The 24240-nt window shown below is 31.9% G+C and overlaps 1 protein-coding gene across 7 annotated transcripts in view; it reads left to right on the top strand.

The window, feature by feature from the left end:
• Window positions 1-24240, top strand: part of DENND4A (DENN domain containing 4A) — a 106220-nt gene that overhangs the window by 22212 nt on the left and 59768 nt on the right. For 4 of the 7 annotated variants that reach the window (XM_015596067.2, XM_015596068.2, XM_025038922.1 and 1 more), the window contains 6 exons: window positions 1018-1096; window positions 7618-7949; window positions 12178-12427; window positions 19641-19710; window positions 21321-21490; window positions 22324-22565. In XM_015596067.2, coding sequence (XP_015451553.1) covers window positions 7639-7949; window positions 12178-12427; window positions 19641-19710; window positions 21321-21490; window positions 22324-22565 — 1043 coding nt within the window. In that variant the 5' untranslated portion in view covers window positions 1018-1096; window positions 7618-7638. Of the gene's footprint in view, window positions 1-1017; window positions 1097-7617; window positions 7950-12177; window positions 12428-19640; window positions 19711-21320; window positions 21491-22323; window positions 22566-24240 lie in introns of those variants that run through there. The other 3 variants (XM_025038920.1, XM_025038921.1, XM_025038919.1) reach the window with 2 other exon arrangements.

Genomic DNA, 24240 nt, shown 5'->3' on the forward strand with positions numbered 1-24240 from the left:
AAACATATATTCAACCTGATCTGTTTTAGCAGTCCAAAACATAACAAGATTGCACTTACATTATTTCTCATTTATTCTTCTCACCCTCCATTACATTTCAAGACATTTGATATATCAAGTACCAACCAAGTTTGGTAAATCTGGTGTCTGTTGCTGCTGCTATTTCTCTGTTGTTAGTAGAAAATCCATATTGGCTAAAGCTGTGGTTTCTTCCTCTTGATATACTTGTGGTGACTGCATGTCAACTTGTTTTCCTGCAAAAGCTTTTGACTCTTACTGAAAGTGCTGTGTGTGTGTGTCTTCAGCATTATAAAGCTAACCTACAATGTACTCTAAGACTTTGTCAGTGTCATCATTATTTCATTTGTGTTTAAAATTACTTGTAACTACAACTTAATAAATTACTCAACTCTAAGAAAATATGATAATGACATATTGAGTCCCATAATACAACATGATTTATTTTGGACAGAAAACCTAGCTTCCTTGATGAGATCTTAACCATAATCTTGTTTAGGGTTTGTTATAGCTGATTCTATTTAAATAGTGTTTTAAAAATTTGTAATAAGTGGAAAATACTTTCAGTTATTGACTTCTTTGCAACTTGTTATATATATAGAAGGTACTTGAGTTTAAATTATTTTAAATGTGTTCCTTTTTCCTCTAGGAATAAGACAATATATATCATACCCCACAAGTGTCATGTTTTTCTAACACTCCCTGCTTCTGTGTATTTACTCTTTTGTGCCATTACCTATTCTTTTATTTTTTTGTTTTTCTCCTCGTTATCTACTGTGCGTATGTGTGTGTGTGTCTGTGTGTCCTTGACTGAAATGTGTTTTCTGGAAGAGCTGGTATTTGAAAATAACTTATGGGCTCTTAACTATATGAAAATAATATATGCAAGTATTTTATTTGAAAATTACCACTGTTAACAGAACTTTAAGTATCCACAGCTGTCTTAGAAAGATTTGATTGGAATTAATTTAAGCTCAATTCTTATTCTTTTCAATACAGTATTTCTCAAACTCCAAGTCTTGCAGAATTCACAGAGTGAGATCTGGCATCATTTTCGGAGAAAGACTTTCAGTAATGTGTAAGTAGTTTTTGTTTTTTTATTTTGATTTGTTTCTGTTTAATTTGTTAGCTGTTTTCAGTATTAAACACTGAAGATGTAATTTACCAGACTTCTTAACAAGAATTTGGCATATATTCATCACATAATGATTATGAGTAACAAGTGACACAAAAGAACCTATTGAAAGAAGGTGTCTTAAGATGTGCCCTGGGTCAATATTAATGACCATTTATTGGAGGCAGCATCCTCAGATGTAAAGAACACAGGATTGAGGGACTTGAGTTCTTGCCCAGGCTCTATCACTAATTGGCTAGGTATCTTTAAGTAAGCTATTTCCTTTGGCTATAAAATGAGAGATTAGATTATGACTAATAATAAGATCCCTTCCCCTCTAAATGTCTATTATTCCTATCTTAACTTTTTTTATATAATAAATCAGAGGTTGGTAATCTTCCAGAAGGGTGCTATCAAATTACATAATTGCATTTTGATTTTTCCTTGTTTTTTGTTGGGAATAGGTGTTGAGAGAGGGGAGGTGGTTCCAAAGTAGACAAGGGAACAAGTAAACTCCCCTTGCTCAAGAAATTTGCCCCACATAGTCCATCAGTTTGAGTTAACAAAACTTTTAAAAAGTTAGATTTGCCTTAGGTGGGTTAAAACTTTTTAAAAGAAAGTTAACATACTATTACATATGATATACAAATAAGATTTCTTTCTTTTTAGAATCTCCATAGGATGCTCATGCTGAAGGAGTACTAGTTGTCAAGGAGAAAGGGAAAAGGGACAGTGTAGTAGGAATCACATTTGTGCATATGAGGCTTTGGGGGAAAAATGATAGGGAAACTTTGGTCTTAGTGAAGGCAAGCTTCTGGAATCTGGAAGGGTGATAGGAGCAAAGATGGCTAGAGGTGGAATAAAAGTATAGAAAGAGATATGGAAAAGTAGAACTAAACAAGAAACGCCTTCAAAGCAAGGCTATTGCTTTCATCAGTATCACCACAGACTCCTAAAATAGCGTCAGATTTAGTAAGTATTTATCAAAAATTCATTAAATGAATGAATCAATTACTTATTCAGTAAATTTCTAATTTTGCCAAAATCCTGACGGTTTTGGTTTTCGCTTACTAGACACGAATCATCTAGTTTATCTATATCTACCCTATATTCAACAACTACAGTATTTAAAGTAATTGAGGTTCAGAAAATTGATTCTGAATTATAGAAAAAAGACATTACATTTAGTATAATATGCTTGAGAAGGGTTACAGGGTGAAGTATTCATTTGTTTAATAAGTATTTTTTATGCACATACTTATTATACTTTGGATACTATCTGGGAATGGAAAAATGGGATACTGGTTATAGTGTATGTTATTTCTATTTGATGGAATATTATGTATTCATTTAGTATAATTATAAATATAACAGACTAGAAAAATGCCTATTAAATAAAATATATAAATATGTTATTCTGTATTATAACTGCATTGAGGATTAGAAGGATATTTTCTATTTTCAAAGGAAATTAGGAAACATTGTCAAATATAAACTAAATTTTTTATTGTGAATGGGATTGTTGAATTTCTTTTTCCTTCTACCATTTCGTACAGTTCATAAAGTTTAAATGAAAATCCACATAAATTTAATTTTTTTGAAAAATGCAATGAATGTATGTTTACTAGAAAGAGGAAATACTATAGTGTATTGTCGAAGAGGAAAAGAGCAAAATTACATTTAAAGGATAATAGATTACCTTGGTTGGAAGAAAAATGAGAGATGAAGTTTAGAAAAGCTGGGAATGAGGGTCTCTAGTTTTGATACTATAAGGAAAGATGAACTAGATTAGGTTCTTAACTGTGGAATTATGTTTTTTAAAAAAAGAAAATTTTTTCTAGCTTATTTAAGTGAACAGGAGTGAGGAACAGTTGAATTAGTCCATTGAGTTATCAACCATTTTTATATATATCTTGAAATTGTGACTGTTTATCAGTCTCTATCTGAAAGATATTTTGCTACTTTTACAATTTCAGTAAAGTTTATAATTTGATAAACTTTTATATTCAGATTTTTGTTTTTTCATATATCTTTATTTTTTGTCTTATTTTATTTTTTTTTCTTACCCCATCTACCTCCCTCCTCCCCACTCCCCACCTCCCCTCTACTAACCACTAGTCTGTTGTCTATGTCCATGAGTCTCTGTTTGTATGTCCTGTTCATTTGTTGCTTTTAGGTTTATATCCCACATATAAGTGATACCATGTGATTTTCAACTTTTTCTGTCTGGCTTATTTCGCTTAGCATGATTATCTTGAGGTCCATCCATGTTGTCACAAATGACAGTATTTTATCTTTTCTTATGGCTGAGTAATATTCCATTGTATATATATGTACCACAGCTTCTTTAGCCAGTCGTCTATCGTAGGACATTTCAGTTGCTTCCGTGTCTTGGCCATCGTGAATAATGCTGCTATGAACATCGGTGTGCCAATATCTTTTCGGATATGAGTTTTCAAGTCTTTGGGGTAATTTCCCAGTAGAAGGATTGCCGGATCATGTGGTAGATCAATTCTTAGTTTTTTGAGGAACCTCCATACCGCTTTCCATAGTGGCCATACCAATTTGCAGTCCCACCAGCAGTGTATGAGGGTTCCTATTTCTCCACATCCTTTCCAACATTTGTTATTACTTGTCCTGTTGATAGTCTTTAAAATATTACCTTTGATTTCCACTCTTGCCTTTTCTTGTCCTTATGGTTAGCCTAAGTAACAAATGCTTAACTACTCTGACCTAATGGAGTGATAGAAGAGATAAAAAAGAATCTGAATTGATTGGGCAGAGATTGAAAGGGAGAAAAACTAATCAGTCTCCATTAGTTGCTGAATGGATAAGAGCTTTCTTGTAATTTCTTAATTTAGTTCTCGTGAACCTTTTAAGAATAGGGAATACATACTTCTTGTTATTCTCAAAGAAAATAGATGTGATTTGAAGTGACATACTAGCTAAGCAGGTATCTGAACTTATAAGAAATGCTATAAACAATATATGAGCTAACTTAAGTTATCTATGTCATATTGAACGAAGAATTGGAAACAATGATTGGTTAATGATGTAGTATTACGTATTGTTACTTCAGCCTGAGTAAAGTTGTTTCAGCGTTTTATATTACTGTGATTATTTAGAGAACTGTTGGATCAAATGCTTGTTTTGTGTGGCTCTAGTTTCCAAAATGAGTTTAAAGGAATTTACCTCCAAAAAGAAGGAAGTGGGGCATGCAGCGGGGGTGGGAGGGAGGGGAGAAAGAGAGAGAGAAAGAAGAAATTTACCTCTTAACTGTTTAGAGGTTTTTGCTCTGATGTACTAAACTAAAAGTCCAAGTTTTATGTATGACTAATGCTTTCTTCTGATGCTCTTTCCAAGTAATTTTTTGGTGGCTCTTGCCAACACGAGGCGTTTTGTCTTTATATCTAATTAGTATTTTCCATAAGAATTATAAATTTCACATGCCAATGGAAATCTCTTGGTTTAATGGAATTGTTAGAAAATACTGTTAATTATTCATTTCTATATTAAAGATTTTCAGTATTTTCTTTGCCTTGTAATTTTTAACAAGGTCTTTCTCCTAGCTTCTAAATCTCAAACTTACTTTAAAAATAATTGATTTAAAATAAAAAGTAGAGTTGCATTTTCAGAATTATTGATACTTCATGAGTGAATTAAAAAGCATTTAGATCTTTCAAGAAATCACCTGTAATGTTGCCAGCTATGTTCTTGGCATTATATACTTTGTCAGCCTTGCCTTAAAATATTTTGCCTTCCTTCCTAATCATTCTTCGCCCTCAGATGAACAAATGGAAATAACAACAATGACAAGGCAAGAGAGCTGCGGTGATGCATAGTTTACTTTTGTATCAATAAATGTAAGAGGATTTAATCACCACCTTAAAATGGATGTTCTCATATGTATTGATGAAGAACAATAATTTGTTCCCTTTTAGTAGTTATTTACTATTATTCATTAAGTTAGGAATGAAAGCATATTATTATTTCAAATGGCTAAGGTAGTAGCTTTCAAAAGGCCTTCTTAAATATATTTTTATGTTTTCATGGAAAAACTCTGCATAGCAAGACCTAAGACTATAGTATGAAACAGTGACTGTATGCTTTAGTTTAAATAACGTGAAGTTAGCATCTAGGAAAAAGGAAAATATTTAAATCTCTTCATTATGAAGAGAGGAAAGTGCTCTACCAAGGTAATTTTTAAGACTAGTGTCTATCAAAGCTTATAATTTAAAATTCATACACACATAAAAGCACATAAACACTTATAGAGGCTGGTTATGTAATTTGACCTAGTAATTCAACTTCAGTAAGTTTATCCTGAAGAAATGAGTTGTAGCCAGAGGTTTATGTTCAGGTTATTCATCATAGCATTTAAAAAATATTACCAAAATAAGTAGAAGTAACAAATGATCAACAATAAGTAAATCAATAATATTATATCCATAAATAAAATACAGTTACTAAAAATTATTTCAAAGACTGAAATAATTTAATATTTAATGAAATGAGAAAAAAGTTAAATACAGAAGTGGTTTTTAGAAAAGTACTTTTGTTCTACTCTTTGAGAATGAATAGATAATTAAATGAGTAACACTGCTGGTTTTTTTGTGGAGCACCTGTTATATGCAATCAGCTGAGAGTGACTATTCAATGTTTAACAGAATCTTCTCAGTAGAACAGGTTATTACTTCCTCTTTACTGTCAGTCTAGGAGGCATACCTGAATAGTTTAAGCCCATTATTTTGTGCAAAATTCTTATGTGTAAGAGAATTGCTACATGGGAGCCATATATATCTAAATAAAACAAGAACATTTGATCCTTGTTTAGGCTTGTTTCCTAAACAAATAGTGAGAATATTTATAGAGTATATTTGAGCAACAGATATAGATTTTAAGAAATGTGGCATGAATTCTGGAAACTTATGACATTAGCAATATAGAAAATTAAATGAGTTTTGGAATTAAGATGAAAATGGTGATAATTGTATCATAAACAAGTATACTACATAAGAATTTCTTTGCTCTCAGGTATTTTATCGTCCGCAAAAAAAGGTTGTTTAAACTAGCATTTTCTAAAGCATGTTCTGAGGATTTTTTCTAGTTTCTAAGTGGGGAAATAGGGTTCTTTGTTCAAATAGACTTAAGAAATCCTGGGTTAAAGCAAAGTTAATCAGGTACCTTTACCAAAGGACTGCTGACACTTTATTATTTTTATATATTATAAATATACAAAAGAGGCATGTAGTATATATACCTAATTTATTTGTCCACGAAATCATTTCTTTGCATTTATTGGAACTAAGTCTAACATGAGACACATGTTGGAAAATTTTAGATTAAGCTTTTTTCTATAACTGTTAGGTAAGTAATGACAGTCTGTGAGGGGGTTGTATTCTCCTAGTTAAAGAAACAAATAAGATTTAAATGATACTAGACAACTGAAGTGTTTGCAAATGCATGATGGATTCTACTTGTGTATTTTTTCTTTAAATTTGTTATAAGCATGCATTCCTATTATAATCTCTGCCTTTTATTTGAAGTTTTGTTTGTTGTATCTGCTGCAACTCATTCAGAGTGGATTTTTCTTTGTGTATTTCTATGGTTTTGGAATAGGAGGTCATCTTCAGTTGTGCTTTATGTATAGTAAACCTGGGTTGAAGTGTACCCTCTAGAACTGTTTTGCATTTGCTTCCCCAAGGGTATCACTAACCTGGGAACACAGTTAATGTTAATATCTCAGTTTGGAGCTTCCTGGGACCATACAGCTGGCTTAAGGTCAACCCTCAAATCCAAGTATGAGTAGGACTATTGCTATACATTCACAGGGAAGACTTTTTACCCTCCAAAGTGGGGCCCAGATTGAGGTAAACTTTATCTCCCTGTACCAGTGGATAGATTTTTTTTTTTTTAAATCCATTCTTTAACTGGGGATACGGTCTTTTGAGGCTCTTGTCTTTATACAAATGTCTCAGTTCCAATTCCCTATCTTATGTGGTCTCAAGGCCTTTTTGTCTCCTGTCACTGTAATACCTTTTAAGGCACAAACCCCTTGATGACTGAGGAAGTCAGCAATCTTCCTCCACCCATTATCAGCTTATATATGCATTCTGGCCTTTGGTTTCCTCACTGTTTGGGGGCCCTGGGAATTTTTCTTACATTTTTACATGGTAATATATATGCATTTAAAAGGATGTGGGGTTTTGGGTGTTTTTTTTCTGTCTACTTGGGTAATCTAGGCATCCATATTGCTAAAAATGGAAATTCTTGCATTACTTTTATGATCATAAATAATGCTAAATATATTCCCATTTTTTAAAAAAAGGCACACTTTTTACCTATGAAAGTGAAATATAAAATACGAATTTGTTTATCAAGGAGATAGTGCTCTTTCTGTAGTTTGTCATTCTTATTTGCTCACAAATCACTTGAATTTATTTGGCTTGATATGGGAAAACATTAATCTTTTACTTTCCTTTTAGATGTAACCTCTGTAATGGAAGATGATTGAAGATAAGGGACCTCGTGTTGCTGACTACTTTGTTGTAGCAGGATTAACTGATGTTTCAAAGCCCCTTGAAGAAGAAATTCACTTCAATGATGCCTGTCATAAAGTAGCTAAACCAAAAGAACCTATCACAGACGTTTCAGTTATTATTAAATCTCTTGGAGAGGAAGTGCCACGGGATTATATGTGTATTGATGTTACCCCAACTGGATTATCAGCTGACCTCAATAATGGAAGTCTTGTGGGGCCACAGATTTACCTTTGCTATAGAAGAGGAAGAGATAAACCTCCACTTACAGATCTGGGGTAAGTCTTTTAAAAAAAGTTATTGTTATGGATCCAAATAATATTAGATTTTGAAGTTAACTGTTCAGTTTTCTTTTCATTAATAGATACATGGCAGCTTTAGAAAAATAGACACATTTATTTCTAGAATCCTGTATTCTCTCAATTCATTATATCTTTTCAGTGTCCCTTTGTCCTACAGGTTCCCAGCACTTTCATCTTGTCTGAGTTTCTGTTGAAGGTAGGGGAGAGAATTTGAAACACACTTATTAAAAAGTACCAGAAAATTAATGTATTATTTTTATCATAAAATATTTAATTATTTTTAAAGTACTAGAAAAACAATGGCTTTTAAGCATAGGTATTAATGATCATTGTAGATGGATGCTAAGTCTTTATGTATCAGAGAAGGATCTTGGGGTAAACTAGTGCTTTACTTAGGATACTATATTGAATTTGGGGTTCTTTTATAAAACAGCTTTATTGAGATATAATTCATATACTATACAATTCATCCATTAAAGTGTTCGGTTCAGTAGTTTTTAGTGTATTTATGGAGTTGTCCAACCATCACCACAGTAAACTTTAGAACATTTTTATCATGCCCTAAAGAAATCCTGTACTCATTTTAGTCACTATTCAATTCTCCCTAACCCCTTAGCTCCAGGCAATCACCAGTCTACTTTGTCTCTATGGGATTTGCTTGTTCTGGACATTTTATATAAATGGAATTATACTACATGTGTTTTTTTGTGTGTGTGACCGGCTTCTTTCACTTAGCATAACGTCAAGGTTTATCTATGTTATAGTGTGTGTCAGCACTTTATTCCTTTATATGGCTGAATAATATTCCATCTTGTGGATGCACCACAATTAATTTATCCATTCATTTGTTGATGGACTTGTGGGCTGTTTCCACTTTTTGGCTATTATAAATGATGCTGCTGGAAATATTTGTGTACAAGTTTTTGTATGGACATATATTTTCATTTCTCTTGTATATTAGAAGTGGATTTGCTGGGTCATGGTAACTCTGTGTTTAACCTTTTGAGGAACTGCCAAACTGTCTTTCAAAGCAGCTCCACCACTTTACATTCCCACCTACACTGTATGAAGCTTCTAATTTCTCCACATCTTAGCCAACATTTTGTATTGTCATTTCGATTATAGCTGTCCTAATGGCTGTGAAGTGATGTCTCATTGTGGTCTTGATATGCTCTGATAACTAATGATGTTGAACATCTTTCATGTGCTTATTGGCCATCTGTATATCTTTGGAGAAATGTCTGTTCAGAATCCTTTTCCTATTTTTAATTGGGTTGTCTTTTTATCGTTGAGCTTTGAGAGTTCTTTATATACTCTAGAAGCAAGTCCTTACCAGATAAATGATTTACAAATATTTCCTCCCATTTTTTGGGTCATTTCTTTATGGAATCCTTTGAAGCTGAAAAGTTTTAATTTTGTTGAAGTCTGAGATATGTTTTGGTGTCATATCTCAGAAGGCTATTACTAATCTAAGAGTCATGAGGATTGACAGCTAAGTTTTTGACTTAAGAATTTTACAGTTTAAGCCTTTAAATTTAGGTCTTTGATCCATTTTGAATTAATTTTTGTAAATAGTTGAGTAAGAATCTTACTCTTTTGCATATGGATATCCACTTGTCCCAGCACCACCTTTTAAAAAAATTTATTGGCTATAGATATATATTATTTCTGGACTCTCAATTCTGTTCCATTTGTCTACATGTCTATCCTTATGCCAGTACTACAGTTTTGATTACTGTAGCTTTGTAGTAAATTTCTACATTGGAAAGTGTAAATCTTGCAACTTTGTTCTTCTTTTTTAAGATTGTTTCAGCTATTCTGGGTCCCTTGATTTTCCATATGAATTTTTAGGATCCGCTTGTCAATTTTTGCAAAGATCGTTTTTCTTAAGAGGAATATAATATATATAACATATATGTAAAAGGATTATATAAATTGAAAGATATGTAATTTTTTTAGTAAAGGAGGAACAAAATTTTAAAGGTAGAAAAATAATATTCTCACTAGAAAACTGAAAGAAAAAGACCAAAGGTTAGAAGTAGCTCTACTCATGTCTTTAAAACAGATGAAGAGTGTATAAAGAATGAAGATTAGCCTTCTTATTCCATTGCTCTGTTGCAAAGGGCATTAGCTTAACTTAAATATTTTTTTAAAAATGAGGAAAATAATGAAACCCCTGAAGTCTCATGAAGGAGCTATAGAAGTTTCATCTCCTAAAATATTAAGTCTGAAAGTGGAAACATAGTCATGTTTACAGATGCCTAAGGGAAGACAGGATGAGCTCCTGAAGTTTTCTCTATTTTTAAAAATTCTGTCATCTAAAGGTTGATATCAAAAAGTTATTTTAAAAATCAGTCTTTATTCTGTCAATTTATGAGTTAATTGCAGTAATTTTAAATTGGGTTAGAACAGCTACTATATTGTTTCATATGAAGTTTACATAGTTAGTAAATGACTTGGGAAAGTAAGCCAGGTGTCAGATCTTGTTTTCAAAAGATTAGGTAAGTTGCTCCAATGACCACTGACCATCATCAGAATTCTAGCTTGCGGATAAAATGAAGGGAATCCTGCAGATTCTCTTTAGGGTGTTGGAGTTTTCTAGAGTAGAGGCGAGGAATTTTACAGGCATGAGAAGGATTCTCCAATAGGAAAAGACTCGCACTGAAATGAATAAATTAACCACTCTTAAAGCTACCCTCATTTGTCATTGTGAAGAATATGACATCATTCTTGCCTTTAAAAGCTTACAGTTTAGTTAGAAAAGTTATCTAACAATATAAAAATCAAAAATAATAATACAACATATATTTAACTGCCCAGTACCTGATTAGAGAAAATAGGTATCTTATGTATCAAGCGTATTTACATTCCATATCTTTTAAGAATTTGAGGTAATAAATGGTGGTTTGTTGTTCTCTATATTGTATTTTTATTGTTTTCAATTGAGCATCTGTGTGCCAGGCACTATTTTGGAGACCTTACTTATACTCACCTAATTCTCTCAAGAGCCTATGGGTTAGATTTTTAAATATTATATAGCTGAGTAGTATAAGATTCAGAGAGGTTAAAGACTTGCCTAAGATAGTATTACTTGTAACAAGTGGTAGGAATTTGAATTCAGATGTGTCTAACTTCTCTGTTACAATGCCTGCTTTTAAAAATTTTTTTAAAAAAAGCAAGATCAAAAGGAGGAGGAGGAGTAACCAATTAAGCTAACATTAAGATAAACATCGTTGCTGTGATTAAGCATCCAGTTTAGCTATGAATTTTCAAAATAAAATATTATGAAAAAATTTTTTTCTAATAGCCAGGACATAAAGAGAAATTAAAAATTATATTAGAAATAATTTGATCAATTTCTGGCACTAAATTTTATTTATATAATGAGATTTTATGAAAGGGAATACTGATTAATGTTGGGGGCGTTGCATGTTACAATTTCTATAGCAAATGCAGAAGCACACTTTATATCGTAGACCTTTAAAATTTTTTTTGACTATGCCAAAGACTTAGCATTAAAATCAAATCAGTGAATTCTGTGAAAGAATAAATTAATATTATTCAAACATGACATTTCCTTTGTGTCCCTGAGTATTTTAAATATAGTATTTAGAAGACTGAAGGAATGGGTGCCTGACCTACCCTTTATTAAATGCCTATGATTTTTACCACAAGAAGAAAAAAAGCCTATGTCTTTCACTTACACTTTTGATTAAAGATAGATTTGAGGTCATTTTCTTTTTTTAAAGCCTAAAATTGTCTCTTAAACCTGAGGGAAGTATTGGAGGAAAAAGTGTGTAAGCAGGTTCTGTATCTTCTGGCAAGAAGAAGCCTTTTGTAAAATTTTGATTTTGGCCATAGTACAAAGTTGCTTTTTCTAAAGAAGATGCTTGGTTTTAGAGACAAAAATAAATAAATTAAATCTATTAAATGAAATGCTAAAACAAGTTCCTAATGCTTAATTGTTGCCATTCTGTGGTTTATATCAACAAACACAAAGGTTAATCTGAATTTTTATTACATTATTTTAATTTTTGGTAAGGATAACGGTTATCTTAATTTTATATGGGACTGCTGTTCAAACTTTCAATAAGATTGGAATATCTGCTATAGTTAAGGATCAGTGCATGATACCTGATAATATTACCTTTCATATTTGAGGGTGCTTTGTGTTTGTGTATTTATTTTATTCGATTTATTTTAGGGTTTTATATGACTGGAAAGAAAGATTGAAACAGGGATGTGAAATTATTCAGAGTACTCCCTATGGACGCCCTGCAAATATTAGCGGTAGTACCTCATCACAAAAAATTTATATCACATACCGAAGAGCCTCTGAAAACATGACTCAGAATACGTTGGCTGTCACAGACATATGTATTATTATACCAAGTAAAGGAGAAAGTCCACCACACACATTCTGCAAAGTCGACAAGAATCTCAACAACAGTATGGTAAGTGACTCTTTTGCACTGATAAAATTAGCCACTGATGAAAAGACCATAATCTAAAATAAATCTTTGAAAAAAAAACATATAGCACTGAATTAAAAATATGTTCTTAAAGATGTTGGATATTTTATTTTTAGGAAAGTACTTTAATTGTACTTTCAAAAGGAGCTATGCAAAAAGCCTTTTTTTTAAATTAAAAAAAAAGTTTTTTCCCCTTACTGCAAAACTAATGTACTAGCCAAGGTTAACCCCTCCCTCCACTTGTGCACGACTTTTTTGTGAATCGTCAGTTTTTCTCTCTACATTGGATAATTTCTTCCAGCATGCAAACCATGTTTTAGTATCTTTCATCTTTTCAAAACTTGACCTTTATATCTCCCTCTGTCTACTGCCCCATTTCACTGTTCACTTTTATAATAAAACATTTCAAAAGAAGTGACTACATTCTGTCCCCTTCCTCACTTTGACTCTTTTCAATTAGGCTTTTGTCTCCATCATTCCACCAAGATTGCTCTTATTGTTGAATCCAATGATCAATTCTTCATATTTTCAGTAGGTTTTGACATAGATAATCACTTCTTGAAACAGTAGCAGGAAGAAAAGATGTAATCTTTTTCTGTGTACTCTCTTTCTTTTTCCTCTCACCTCACCAATCATCCTTTTCTGCCTTTGCTAATTTCTTCCCTTCTCCCTAACCTCTACACAATGTAGTGCCCCAGGGTTCAGTCCTCAGACCATTTATCTTTATCATCTAAACTCACACCCTAGATGATGTAGTCATTTAAATACAGGCCATGTGTGGATGACTTGTAAATGTTATGTGTCTAGCCTGGACCTCTAATTCACCATCTCTTCTTGGATATCAAATAATTTAGGTTTTGTGGTTTGATATAGTCTCTGTTGGCATATTCATCTTTGTTTTTTTAAACAACTTTTAAAAAATGTAAAAACCAGTCTTGGCTCAGGTGTACAATAACAGGACTCAGGTCAAAGGAAGGCCATAGTTTGACAGACTGTTGGTCTAACTGATCAGTTTCCATTTCTGCTTCCTACAACCTGTTGTTCACATTTAAAACATAAATTACATCATATCATTCCTCTGCTTACAACCCTTAATGGCTTCCCATCTCACTCTTAGTAAAAACCAAAGTCCTTTCAGTAGCCTTAAGGTTATGCGTGATCTGCAGTTGTTTTTGTCTTTACTTTTTTATTGCTGTTTTAAATTTTAAAAGGAAATGTGTATTCACAAAACATTTGGCAGTGGGCGGGGGGACAAATTATAGATCTATGAAGTAAAAGGTGAAAGTTCTTGTTTCTACTTCCATCTTTTGTAGTCCTTTCCCAATATTAACAATTAACAATTTGATTTATGTCCTCCCAGACCTTTTTGTGTGGACATATGTGGAGTATATATAATATAGACAAATTCATCTTTTATTTTTCAAAAGTTAGAAATTTCTATATGTTCTGATATAACCCTTTTTTCACTATCATCCATCTTTATCAATATAACTCTCTGCTTAATTCTTCTAATGATTGTATAGTATTCCAGAAAATACAAGTGAAGAATGATGAATACATTATTTCTATTTTTTCCCATTACTAATAATGTTATTTTGATCAATCCTGTACCTTTTTCTTTGTATATTTATTGGCATGTCTCTGGAAGAATAAATAATTATAAGTGGAATTGATGGGTCTATGGGTATGCTATACATTTTGAAAAATGTTGACAGATTGCTCTGAAAAGATTGTGGCAGTTTATACTCCCAGCAGTCATACTGTATAAGAATGCCCTTTCCCAGGTTCCACACCTTACCCACACTGGTTGTTATCAACCCCTTTTTAATTATTGACTAATAAGCAAGAAATCATTCTAATTTTAACTTGCATTTCTTCGGTAATTGTGGAAATCGAGCATCTTTTAATATTTAATAGCTTTGAATGGCTGAATATTACTGCACTCAGTGGATGTCCCACAATTTATTTATTCCATCTTCCATTGTAAGACATTTAGATTCTAATTTGTTTATATTACAGGTTAAGCTATTATATGTAGTTACAACTAAATCTTCCATAAGTTACGTTTATTGAGTTCTTAGTGCTATACACTATTCTAAGTATTTCATATTCATTATTTACTCAGTTAATTCTCACAATCACCGTGAGTGGTATTTTTTCCTCCATTTTACAGAGAAGAAATTTTGAAAATTAAAAAGGCCATAGACACAAAGAGTTTAGTGGTTACCAAAGGGAAAGCGGGTGGGAGGGTAGGTAAAGGTAACGGGGGTCAAATATAGGTGACAGAAGATTTGTCTTTGGGTGGTGAGCACACAATGCAATGTCCAGATAATGTATTATTGAATTGTACACTTGAAACCTATATAATTTTATTAACCAATGTCACCCCAGTAAATTTTTTTAAAATGTTGTTACCTGCTCAGGGTCATACCTTCAGTGAGCAGTTGAACCAAGATTGAAATCCAGACTATAAGACTCTAGAATCATACTCCTAAAAATTGTTCTGCATTGCTTAATTATTTCCTTATATATCCTAGAATTTCTGGATCAATGCACGTGTTTGCTTTTAAGATTTTTGTCCCGAAAGGTTTAACCAATTTATATTCCTATGAACAAAGTCCGAAAGGATTGATATTTTTTTACAACTTTGTCAACAATTGAGTTTTTAACCACACATTTTTTAATTTAATTTCTTAATGATCCTAGAGCAGTTATATACATTGCCTTGTTATAACTGTGGAGATTAACACTTAACTAAGATCTAAAAGATTGTACACACATCTCGTCACTAAGTTTTCATGGGAAGTTGATTTTTAAAAGTTTTCCTCTCTTCTCTTAAGCTAACAACATGAAAAACACTGAAGGTTTAGATAAAGTTAAAAGAGGAAGAACTGAAGTGTATTGATATGTGGCTGGATACAATGCAGAATGAACCTTCGTAGCAAGATAATAAAATAGATCTGAATTTTATTGTGGTTCAGATCAGTATGGCCTAGTGGTTCAGAGCACAGACTCTGGAACCAGAGTATCTGAATATGAATTCTATCTGACACTTACTGGCTGTGTGACCTTGGGCAAGTAACTTAACCTCTCTGTGCCTGTTTCACGGTTTTAAAATGATGACAATAGCATTTACCTTATGAATTAGTATGATGATTAAGTAAATTTAGAACCGTGTCCCAGTACATATAAGAAGGCACTATATATGTGTCACATGGTTATCTATAAGCATCTTTCAAATCCAAATTTTCTTAAAGAAAAATCTGTAATTTTAAGGTAGTAGCAGTATTTGTTTAAAAATCATTTAATTTTTAAAATGGATATTGATGATATCTAAATAATATCTTAAAAGAATTATCTGCAGCTGTGGGCCCCCCTCTTTAGATGACTTTTTTTGTTAACAGCTATTCATATACAAAACACCCTATTTTTTTGTGCCATCCTTGCATATTGATTTGGTGATGACATGTGACAGTTGGAGAGATTATGGTGGAGGAAGAAAATCATGCTAGCAAATAGAGTTTTACAGATCTTATATGGCGCTGATAGTGATGGCAAGAAGGATTTTTGAATTCTTCCATAACATAATGCCCAGCTTAACATCATTTCAGATTTGATTTGGTATTTAGGAAGACTATACAGGCTCACAGATACTTGCCATTTACTATTGGTGAAAATTTAATTTATTTTTGTAGATGTGTTAGTTTTGGATTCATATTAAATGATTATGTCATTAAAACCATTTCTAGGTCTTATTAGTTAATCAGAGTGTTCAAGGTCGACTTGAAACTAAAACCTGAGATACGAGTTTCAGTTTTTCCTTACCCTAAACATTATTGGTTCCAGTTTTGTCAGAAAGCATTTATTCTCTACTGAAAGAATAAAGGTACAGTATAACATAGGGTGAACAGAATGGACTCCAGCTAAACCTGCTGGCTTTGAATTCCAGATGTGTGTTTTGGCCAAGTTCCTTTGTTCTTTGTGCTTCAAGTTTTCTCATTCATGAAATAGAGATAAAGTAGCACTTTATTTCATAGGCTTTTGATGAAGATTAAATTAACTAATATTTGTAAAGAACTTAGGATAGTGCCTGGCATATAGTAACTACTATCTATATAAATGTTAGCTACTCCTTTGTTAATTACTCCTTTGCTTAATTAGTCCCTTTTATGTATATTTAATGTCTGAGGAAGAGCTTTTCAGTTTCATTAGATATAATTGATAGACAACAAGAAAGAGCGTTTTATTTTACTTTTTTCTCAGTGTTTAAGCTTCTCTTAGTTTCTTCTAAGAAACATTACAGGAATAAAAATCTCTTAAATGTTTATTTTCTTATTCTTAAATCTAGTATCAGCCCTAAATATAGAAAAACTTCCTTGATCTTAGCTGTAGATGTCTTTTTTTAAGCAATGGGTTGTGGTTTGTATCTATTAACAATCTTTGTTTCCATTGACTATAAGAGAGCAAATTTAGATCTTTGACTCTGGAGTAGATGTACAATGACTTATGACTCTCAGAAAAGTTAAAATAGACATGTAATGTAGGAAACTTATTTTCATGTCTGCCTAATGTATATGTAAAGAATCAGGAAGTGGTTGGGATTAAATTATCGATGCAATGATAATTTAATCAATATTAAATTATTAATACAATGATTAAATTATTGATACAATGATAATTTAATATAATTATACCCAGTGGTATAATTATATACCTTACTCTTGTTTTGGAAGATTAGGTAGCTTGAATGAAAGCCATCTACTAGGTTTCCAAATGAGGAGGGAAAAAAAAAACCAACTAAAAACCAATCTAATGGACATGAGGAAATGTATGTTAAATCATTCAAGTTCCTACATGATTTTCGTACCAGGCTTACAGCTTTGGACTCAAAAAAAAAATCTCCACCTCTCCACTGCCCCCACCTCCATTAAGCTTATATATGGAAAGACTTTCAAGAATTATTAGTTTTAAAACTTTGGACCATAAGTCTTAAATGATTTGGACTTTTATTGATTTAGAATAGAATCGGTATTTTAGAGCTAGAAGAGAACTTAAAAGTGGTCATGTGGTGCAAAAATGCAAAAACTTGTTGGTAAAGATTTTTAATCGATGAGTTCGGATTCACACAGCTAATTCTTGGCAAATTTGAGACTCTCTCTTCAGTTTTTGACTCACTGAGAATTTTTTTATACTCCATCTAAATGGCTCTTGTTTTACAACCTTTCAAGAATGTCAGTATTTGATTTAACAAGTTTATTTAGAAAAGTAGAGTCATTAACAAAGCAGGTTATTAAACAATGCACCTAATTCCTTGGTGTGGGAGAAGGCGTCTGAAAGTCCTTATCGGGGCGATCACTTTGTAAGTTATATAAATGTCTTACCATTATGCTGTATACCTGAAGCTAATAGAATATTGAATGTCAACTGTAATTGAAAAAAAAATTTTTAAACAAGCCATAGAGCATATATTCAGCATATCGCCATTTATGTAAAATTTTAAAATACACAGAACAGTAATACATACTTTAGATGTCTATATTTGTGTAGTAGAAATTTTTTAAATGCATGTGAATGAAATACACTAGCTTCAGGCTAGTAGTTAACTCTGAAGGATAGAAAGGAATGGAAAATGAGGCTTTAGCTAAACATAATTTTTTGTTTCTTTATAAATTAAAATCTGAAGCAAATATGGTAAATTGTTAACATTTGTTAAATCTTAGTGGTAAGTAAATGGATGTTTGTTATAGTAGTCTCTTAATATTGAAACAATATTAATATTTAAGTTTATTTTCTCTATATAATTGTCTTCAGTGCTATGAATCTCTCTTTATGTACTGGTTTATGCAGGCACTCTATTGTATATTCACAAACATGTCCTGTCTCATTCAATTAACCAATATTTATTAAGTATTTCTACATGATAGGCATTGTTTTCAGTGCTACAGATACACCAGTGAATAAAACTAAGCCCTTACCATCATGGAATTTTTATTTTAGTGGTGGTATAATAAATAAGAAAATATACAATATGCCAAATGGTGGTGGTGGTAAGTGCTACGGAGGGAAAAAAGGCAAAATAAGAGTGATAGGGAGGACCAGGCAGGGTAGAGGAAGGCTTGTTTTTGCATATAAGGTGAGGAACAAAGGGCTCTAATAAAGTGGTCCTTGAGTTGAGACCAAAAGGAGGTGAGGAAGTGTGGATATATCTGTGGCTACCTAATGTCACGTGGTGACATCTCCCAAGTTGCATCTTCATTTCAGACCTCTCACCTTAGCTCCATTTGATTCTTCACTTGGATGTCTAATAGATGTTTCAAACTTAATATGTCTAAAACTGAACTCCTTTTCTTCACCCCAAAATCTGCTTTACCCACAGTCTTCCCTATCTCAGTTCAAGCTGGGACTAGACATTTGAGACTCCTTGGGGGAGTAGTTGTTTTAAAACCATGGGACTAAATGTATGAGATCATTTAGAGGAAGTAAAGAAGAGATTACATTTAATGATCAGGAAGAGAGAGGATGCTACAAAAGAGACAGGAGTGGCCAGACATTTGGTAAAGAGCGACCAGGAAAATGTGATGCCTCAAAAGCCAAGAGAAGAAAATGTTTCCAGAAAAGGGTCACTAGTGGTATCAAAACCTGCTGATAGGTTGAGTAAGATGAAGACTAGAAATCAGCTAGTAGATGTGGCATCATTAAAATGTTCAGGTGTTCTTTTAGAGAATGGTGGGATTAAACCCTAATTTGGAATGGATTCAGGAGAGAATGGGAAATAAAGGAAATGGCTATGGCAAATTACAACTCTTTAGTTTTGGTATAAAGAGCTGCAGAAAAATCTGGCAATATCTGAAAGTGGGTCTGGAATCAAAAAGAAAATATACATATGAGTATATATTAGTTTATCATTTCTGCCCAAAGTTTGGATTTAGAATAAAGTATAAATTGTTGTGGCTTAGGTTTGTTTTAAAGAGCCAAGTTTTCCTCGTGTTATTTTTGTTACAAGGGAAAAATATGTTAAATTTTACTTCTGAGAACAGTGGACAATAACGTCAATCAACTGCTGACAAAAATAGCCAATTGAAAATAGCTAACAGAAATCTATTACATCTTAGATGATATATACTGGAGAAATTAAATTTTATTAAGTTACCACCTTTTAAAATTAAACAATACTTTATTTTTTTTTTTAATTCAGTGGGGATCAGCAGTATACTTATGCTATAAAAAATCGGTGGCAAAGACTAACACTGTATCTTACAAAGCTGGTAAGTATAATTTTTCATGGGATACTTAATATATAAATGTATTATAGGGGCTAGTAAGATTAAAGAAAAAAAACAGAACTATTAAGATTAAAGAAAAAAAACAGAACCGCCTTACGATGTGTTATTGTCAGGACTGGGAACTACAACCCATGTCTTTCGACTCTGTTTTGTTTTCATCAATATATTTTTTGGATGCTTAATGGAAAATTAATATTAAAAGAAGGCGAGGTTTTTAAACATTAAGTTTAAATAAATAATAAGTAGATGTTAGTTCTCTTTAAATTTTTATATTAGTAGAAAATGTGGAAAAATATTTTCCTGTTAAATTAGTTTCTTTAATATTTATATTAAGTTTATTCATCTATAGTTCATATGTAATTATTTTCATAATAATAATCTAAAATATAAACTAATTTGTGATTTATAGTACATAGTTGAAATTTTCAATTGCCAGAAACCTCAAATTATCAAACACACTGATCTTATTTGCAAGAGAGCAGATTCAGCCTTTTAAATAATATATTTTTAAAATTACCTTCCTGGACTTCTACCTTTGATATTTTAGGATCTACATTTCATCAGTATTTTTGTACTTATTTAAAGCCTATGCTGTTGCCTCATGACCCGAGAGAGTAGCGGACAGTTAACTATAGATCCTCATGGGATCTACTGGCTGCCTAGCATATAATTAGAGAATTTTAGAACTGCCTTGGGCGTTAGTATATCTAGTTCCTGTCACTTTATGGGTGAGAAAACCAGAGTCTTATAGGTATATGATTTGTCTAAAATAACACAGATATTGGTGACAGACCAACCACTGGTATTCTCAGTTTATCATTTTATCTTTAAAGTTATATCTAGTTGGGTTTTCCACTTGACTTTTACTGTTCAAAGTTAGGGAATCTATTTCCTATTTCTAGTTCTATAAAACCCCGTATGAAACTCTGCTTGGAAGATGTGCATTCAATAGAAAATTGCTGGACCACTTTCTAGACTAGTCTGTTTAACATGAAATCATAGGCCACTTGAAACTGTCTTCATATAATTTGAAATTATTTAGAAGCCAGGCTTGAGTTGATATACTTCTGAAGACATTGTTAATATGTGACTCTTATATTTATTAGTATTTTTCTTGTATTTGTGCTAGGAGTCATGTATATAATATACATGCTCCTGTAGGATATCTTTTTTAATGTGTAAAAACCCCTGAGGGAAAGTTTTTGAGAGCTGATGAAATGAATATATGCACGTAACCATATTGAAAATTTCAGAGAAAATATATCCATATGCTTTAAGGTTTTGTGACACAAACTTAATTTTTGATTATGTGTATATGTATGTTTCTTTAGGATAATCTTTTCTTGTTTTCCTTACTTAGCCTTTGTGGATGAAGTTTGATAAATATTAAGTAGTTAATATAAATAGTTATAATTTTGGAGCATTAGAATATATATGCATCCTACTGAAGCATTCAGTTATTTGATGAACATTTATGTAATATTTTGGCATTCCAAATGTGTTAAATAATAAAGCATTTCAGAATCATTCAAATTACAACCACCTAAATTCAAGAGATGATGATGATCTAATATCTATTGTTGTTTTTATAGGTCTAATTTGTAGATATCCTCAAGAAGATTATGAGTCATTCTCACTCCCAGAATCTGTTCCCCTATTTTGTTTACCAATGGGTGCAACTATTGAATGTTGGCCACCAAATAGCAAATACCCTCTCCCTGTATTTTCTACATTTGTGTTAACTGGAGCATCAGCTGAAAAGGTACTATGTTTTAACAAATAACAGCTGCAAATTTTTTGTATATTTTTATTTCTTAAGTTTTACATAATTCAAGGAACAATAGAAAATAACCGATTAAATAGAATCTATTATATGGATCTCTTCCATTTGGTTAAAATAACTATGTCCAGGGACATCGAAAAAGAATTTTTATTCTGTTCTATATACCCAAATAAATGCTTTTTTTGTGAATATGGTGAAAGATGTTTTTTATCATCAAACGATGATCCTTCATTGCTTCGTTTTCTGTGATATACAAAAGCTTTGAAGTAATATAAAAGATGTTATTAAATATACAATGCTGTTGAGAATCACAGACTATTACAGTTGGAACAGACCTTGGAAATAATCTTGTCTAACATCCTCATTTTATAGATTGAAAAACTGAGGTTCAGAGAAATTCAATGAAATGCCTAAAATTGGAATTTGTATTTCCTTATCTAAAATTTTATCCCACTGTCTACTAAATAATTAATTTCAATCATTTTCTTACAGAGAGTATTGATAAAATTGCTTTCACTCTTTATGAAACATGCAATTTAATTGAAGCACTTTTTTTCAATAAGAAGATGTGAGACTAGCACTTGTGTAGTTTTTAAAATTTAATTCTATTTTTTAATGTACTTCAAGAAAGCAAAGAATGATGTCTGTTTACTACTGTGTTCCTGGTACCTGGCACCTTGCCTGACTCATAAGCATAAAATGGCTTATAATGGCCTGGCTCATAATGGCTCATCCATTAAATATTCAACTAATGATGTGACTTGAATAAATGATATAAGGTGTATTTATTAAACATATTACTTGTTTTCCAGGTTTATGGTGCTGCTATTCAGTTTTATGAACCATACCCTGAGGAGAATCTCACAGACAAACAGAGACTTCTTTTGGGTTTAGCATCATCGGCAGATGGGAAGTTTGATAGTCTGAAAACAATTCACACTAATAAATGCATCTGTCTTCTTTCTCATTGGCCTTTTTTTGATGCATTCAGGAAGTTTCTGACTTTTTTGTATCGTTATTCCATCTCTGGACCTCATGTCCTTCCAATTGAGAAGTAAGTTAGAAGCCTTTTGGGTTCAAAATTAGACACATCTTTCCATTGTGTGTAGTGTATTTGTATGGGCAATTTAGTAAATTTTATATGGAAACTAAATTTGTCAAGAATTATTTGAAAAAAAGTTTGATTGTTTCAGTCAGGAGTATTTCTCTATTATACTTTTACAGTCATGTTATTTTAAATAATTTCATCACTAAGAAAATAAGTGTTTTATTTTTTGATGCTCTTACGAAGTTTGGAAATCCTAATTGGAATTTTTTTACTGGTTTGTAATTCTTATTTTACATATATTTGGGTTCATTATGAACCTTTAAAAATATTTCTTACAATTTATAGATATCATGAACTTAAAGGAAAAATTAGATAAGTTCATTCTTTATTCATTTTAAAATTTTAGTGATTTAAGATTACTAAAACTGAATGTTTCATACAGTAAGATCTGATGCAAATGAGATCTAAATATCTCCATTGTCTGACTATTGTTTATTTTATACCATCTATCACTTAATCTCTTTCATATTCTTAGGCAGAATTCTCCATCTCTAATGGCAGTTAGAAAGTGATAGAATTATCATAAGAACATTTGGTGTACAGGATTGTAATTTAATTTTTCCTTGTGCTTTTCTACTCACATCTCAGTATTCTAACACAGCAGTTCTCAAATTTTGTGGTCTCAGGACCCCTTTATTCTTTTGAAAAACAAGGACTGCAAAGAGCTTTTTTTATGTGTTGTATCTGTCAGTATTTACTATAATAGAAATTAAAATTGGAACTTGTGAATTATTTATTAATTTTTAAAAATAACAAGCCCATTACATGTTAATATAATATCTTTTTTGAAAAATAATTGTTTTCCAAAACAAAATAAATTAATGAGAAGGGTTACATTGTTTTACATTTTTGCAAATCTCTAATGTTTAGCTTAATTGAAAACAGGTAGGTTCTCATAGATGCTTCTTTATTTAATCTGTTGCCATATGATGTTTGGTTGAGTTTTATGAAAAATACTAGGCCTCACGTGAATATGTAGGTGGAAAAGGGATGATATTTGAATAGACCTTTTCAGAATATTGTGGATTTTTTTTTTGGACACTGCACCCAACCTTGACAAATGGAGTTTAGTATAGGAATTAGCAGATATTTTGTCCTGTCCAAAACATTCACGGAGACATTTGGTGCATGCCAAAGGGTCCTTGATATTTGGCCTATCCAAAACATCCATGGAAATACTTGATCCCCCTGACCATCTACCTAACCCCATGTGCCATTACCAGCTAGGCTACTGAGGCAAGAAGGGTTATTATTGTCAATACAGCCACAACACAATTATTGGACCAATAACACATAGTATTGTTTATGTATTAATCCTGTAAACAAAAAGCATAAATAAATGTTACAGGCCATCTGAACCTAGAGATATATTCTAAGCTTAGACATTTTTGAGAGAACCAGACATCATAGACAATTTGGTTGGACCAAATATGCTCATGGATGTTTTTCATAAGACAAATATCAAGGACCTTTTAGCATGGACCAAGTGTCTCCAGAGCCATTTTGGACTGGACCAAGTGCCCTGCAAAGATAATAGGTTATTTGCAATATGGAATCTAAAACTTTAGTGATTCATTTCCTTTCTCTGTTACATTAAAATCTTTTGGTCTATCTCATTCTT

The sequence above is a fragment of the Pteropus alecto genome, unplaced genomic scaffold (genome assembly GCF_000325575.1).
Source record: "Pteropus alecto unplaced genomic scaffold, ASM32557v1 scaffold86, whole genome shotgun sequence".
Classification (NCBI taxonomy): Eukaryota; Metazoa; Chordata; class Mammalia; order Chiroptera; family Pteropodidae; genus Pteropus; species Pteropus alecto.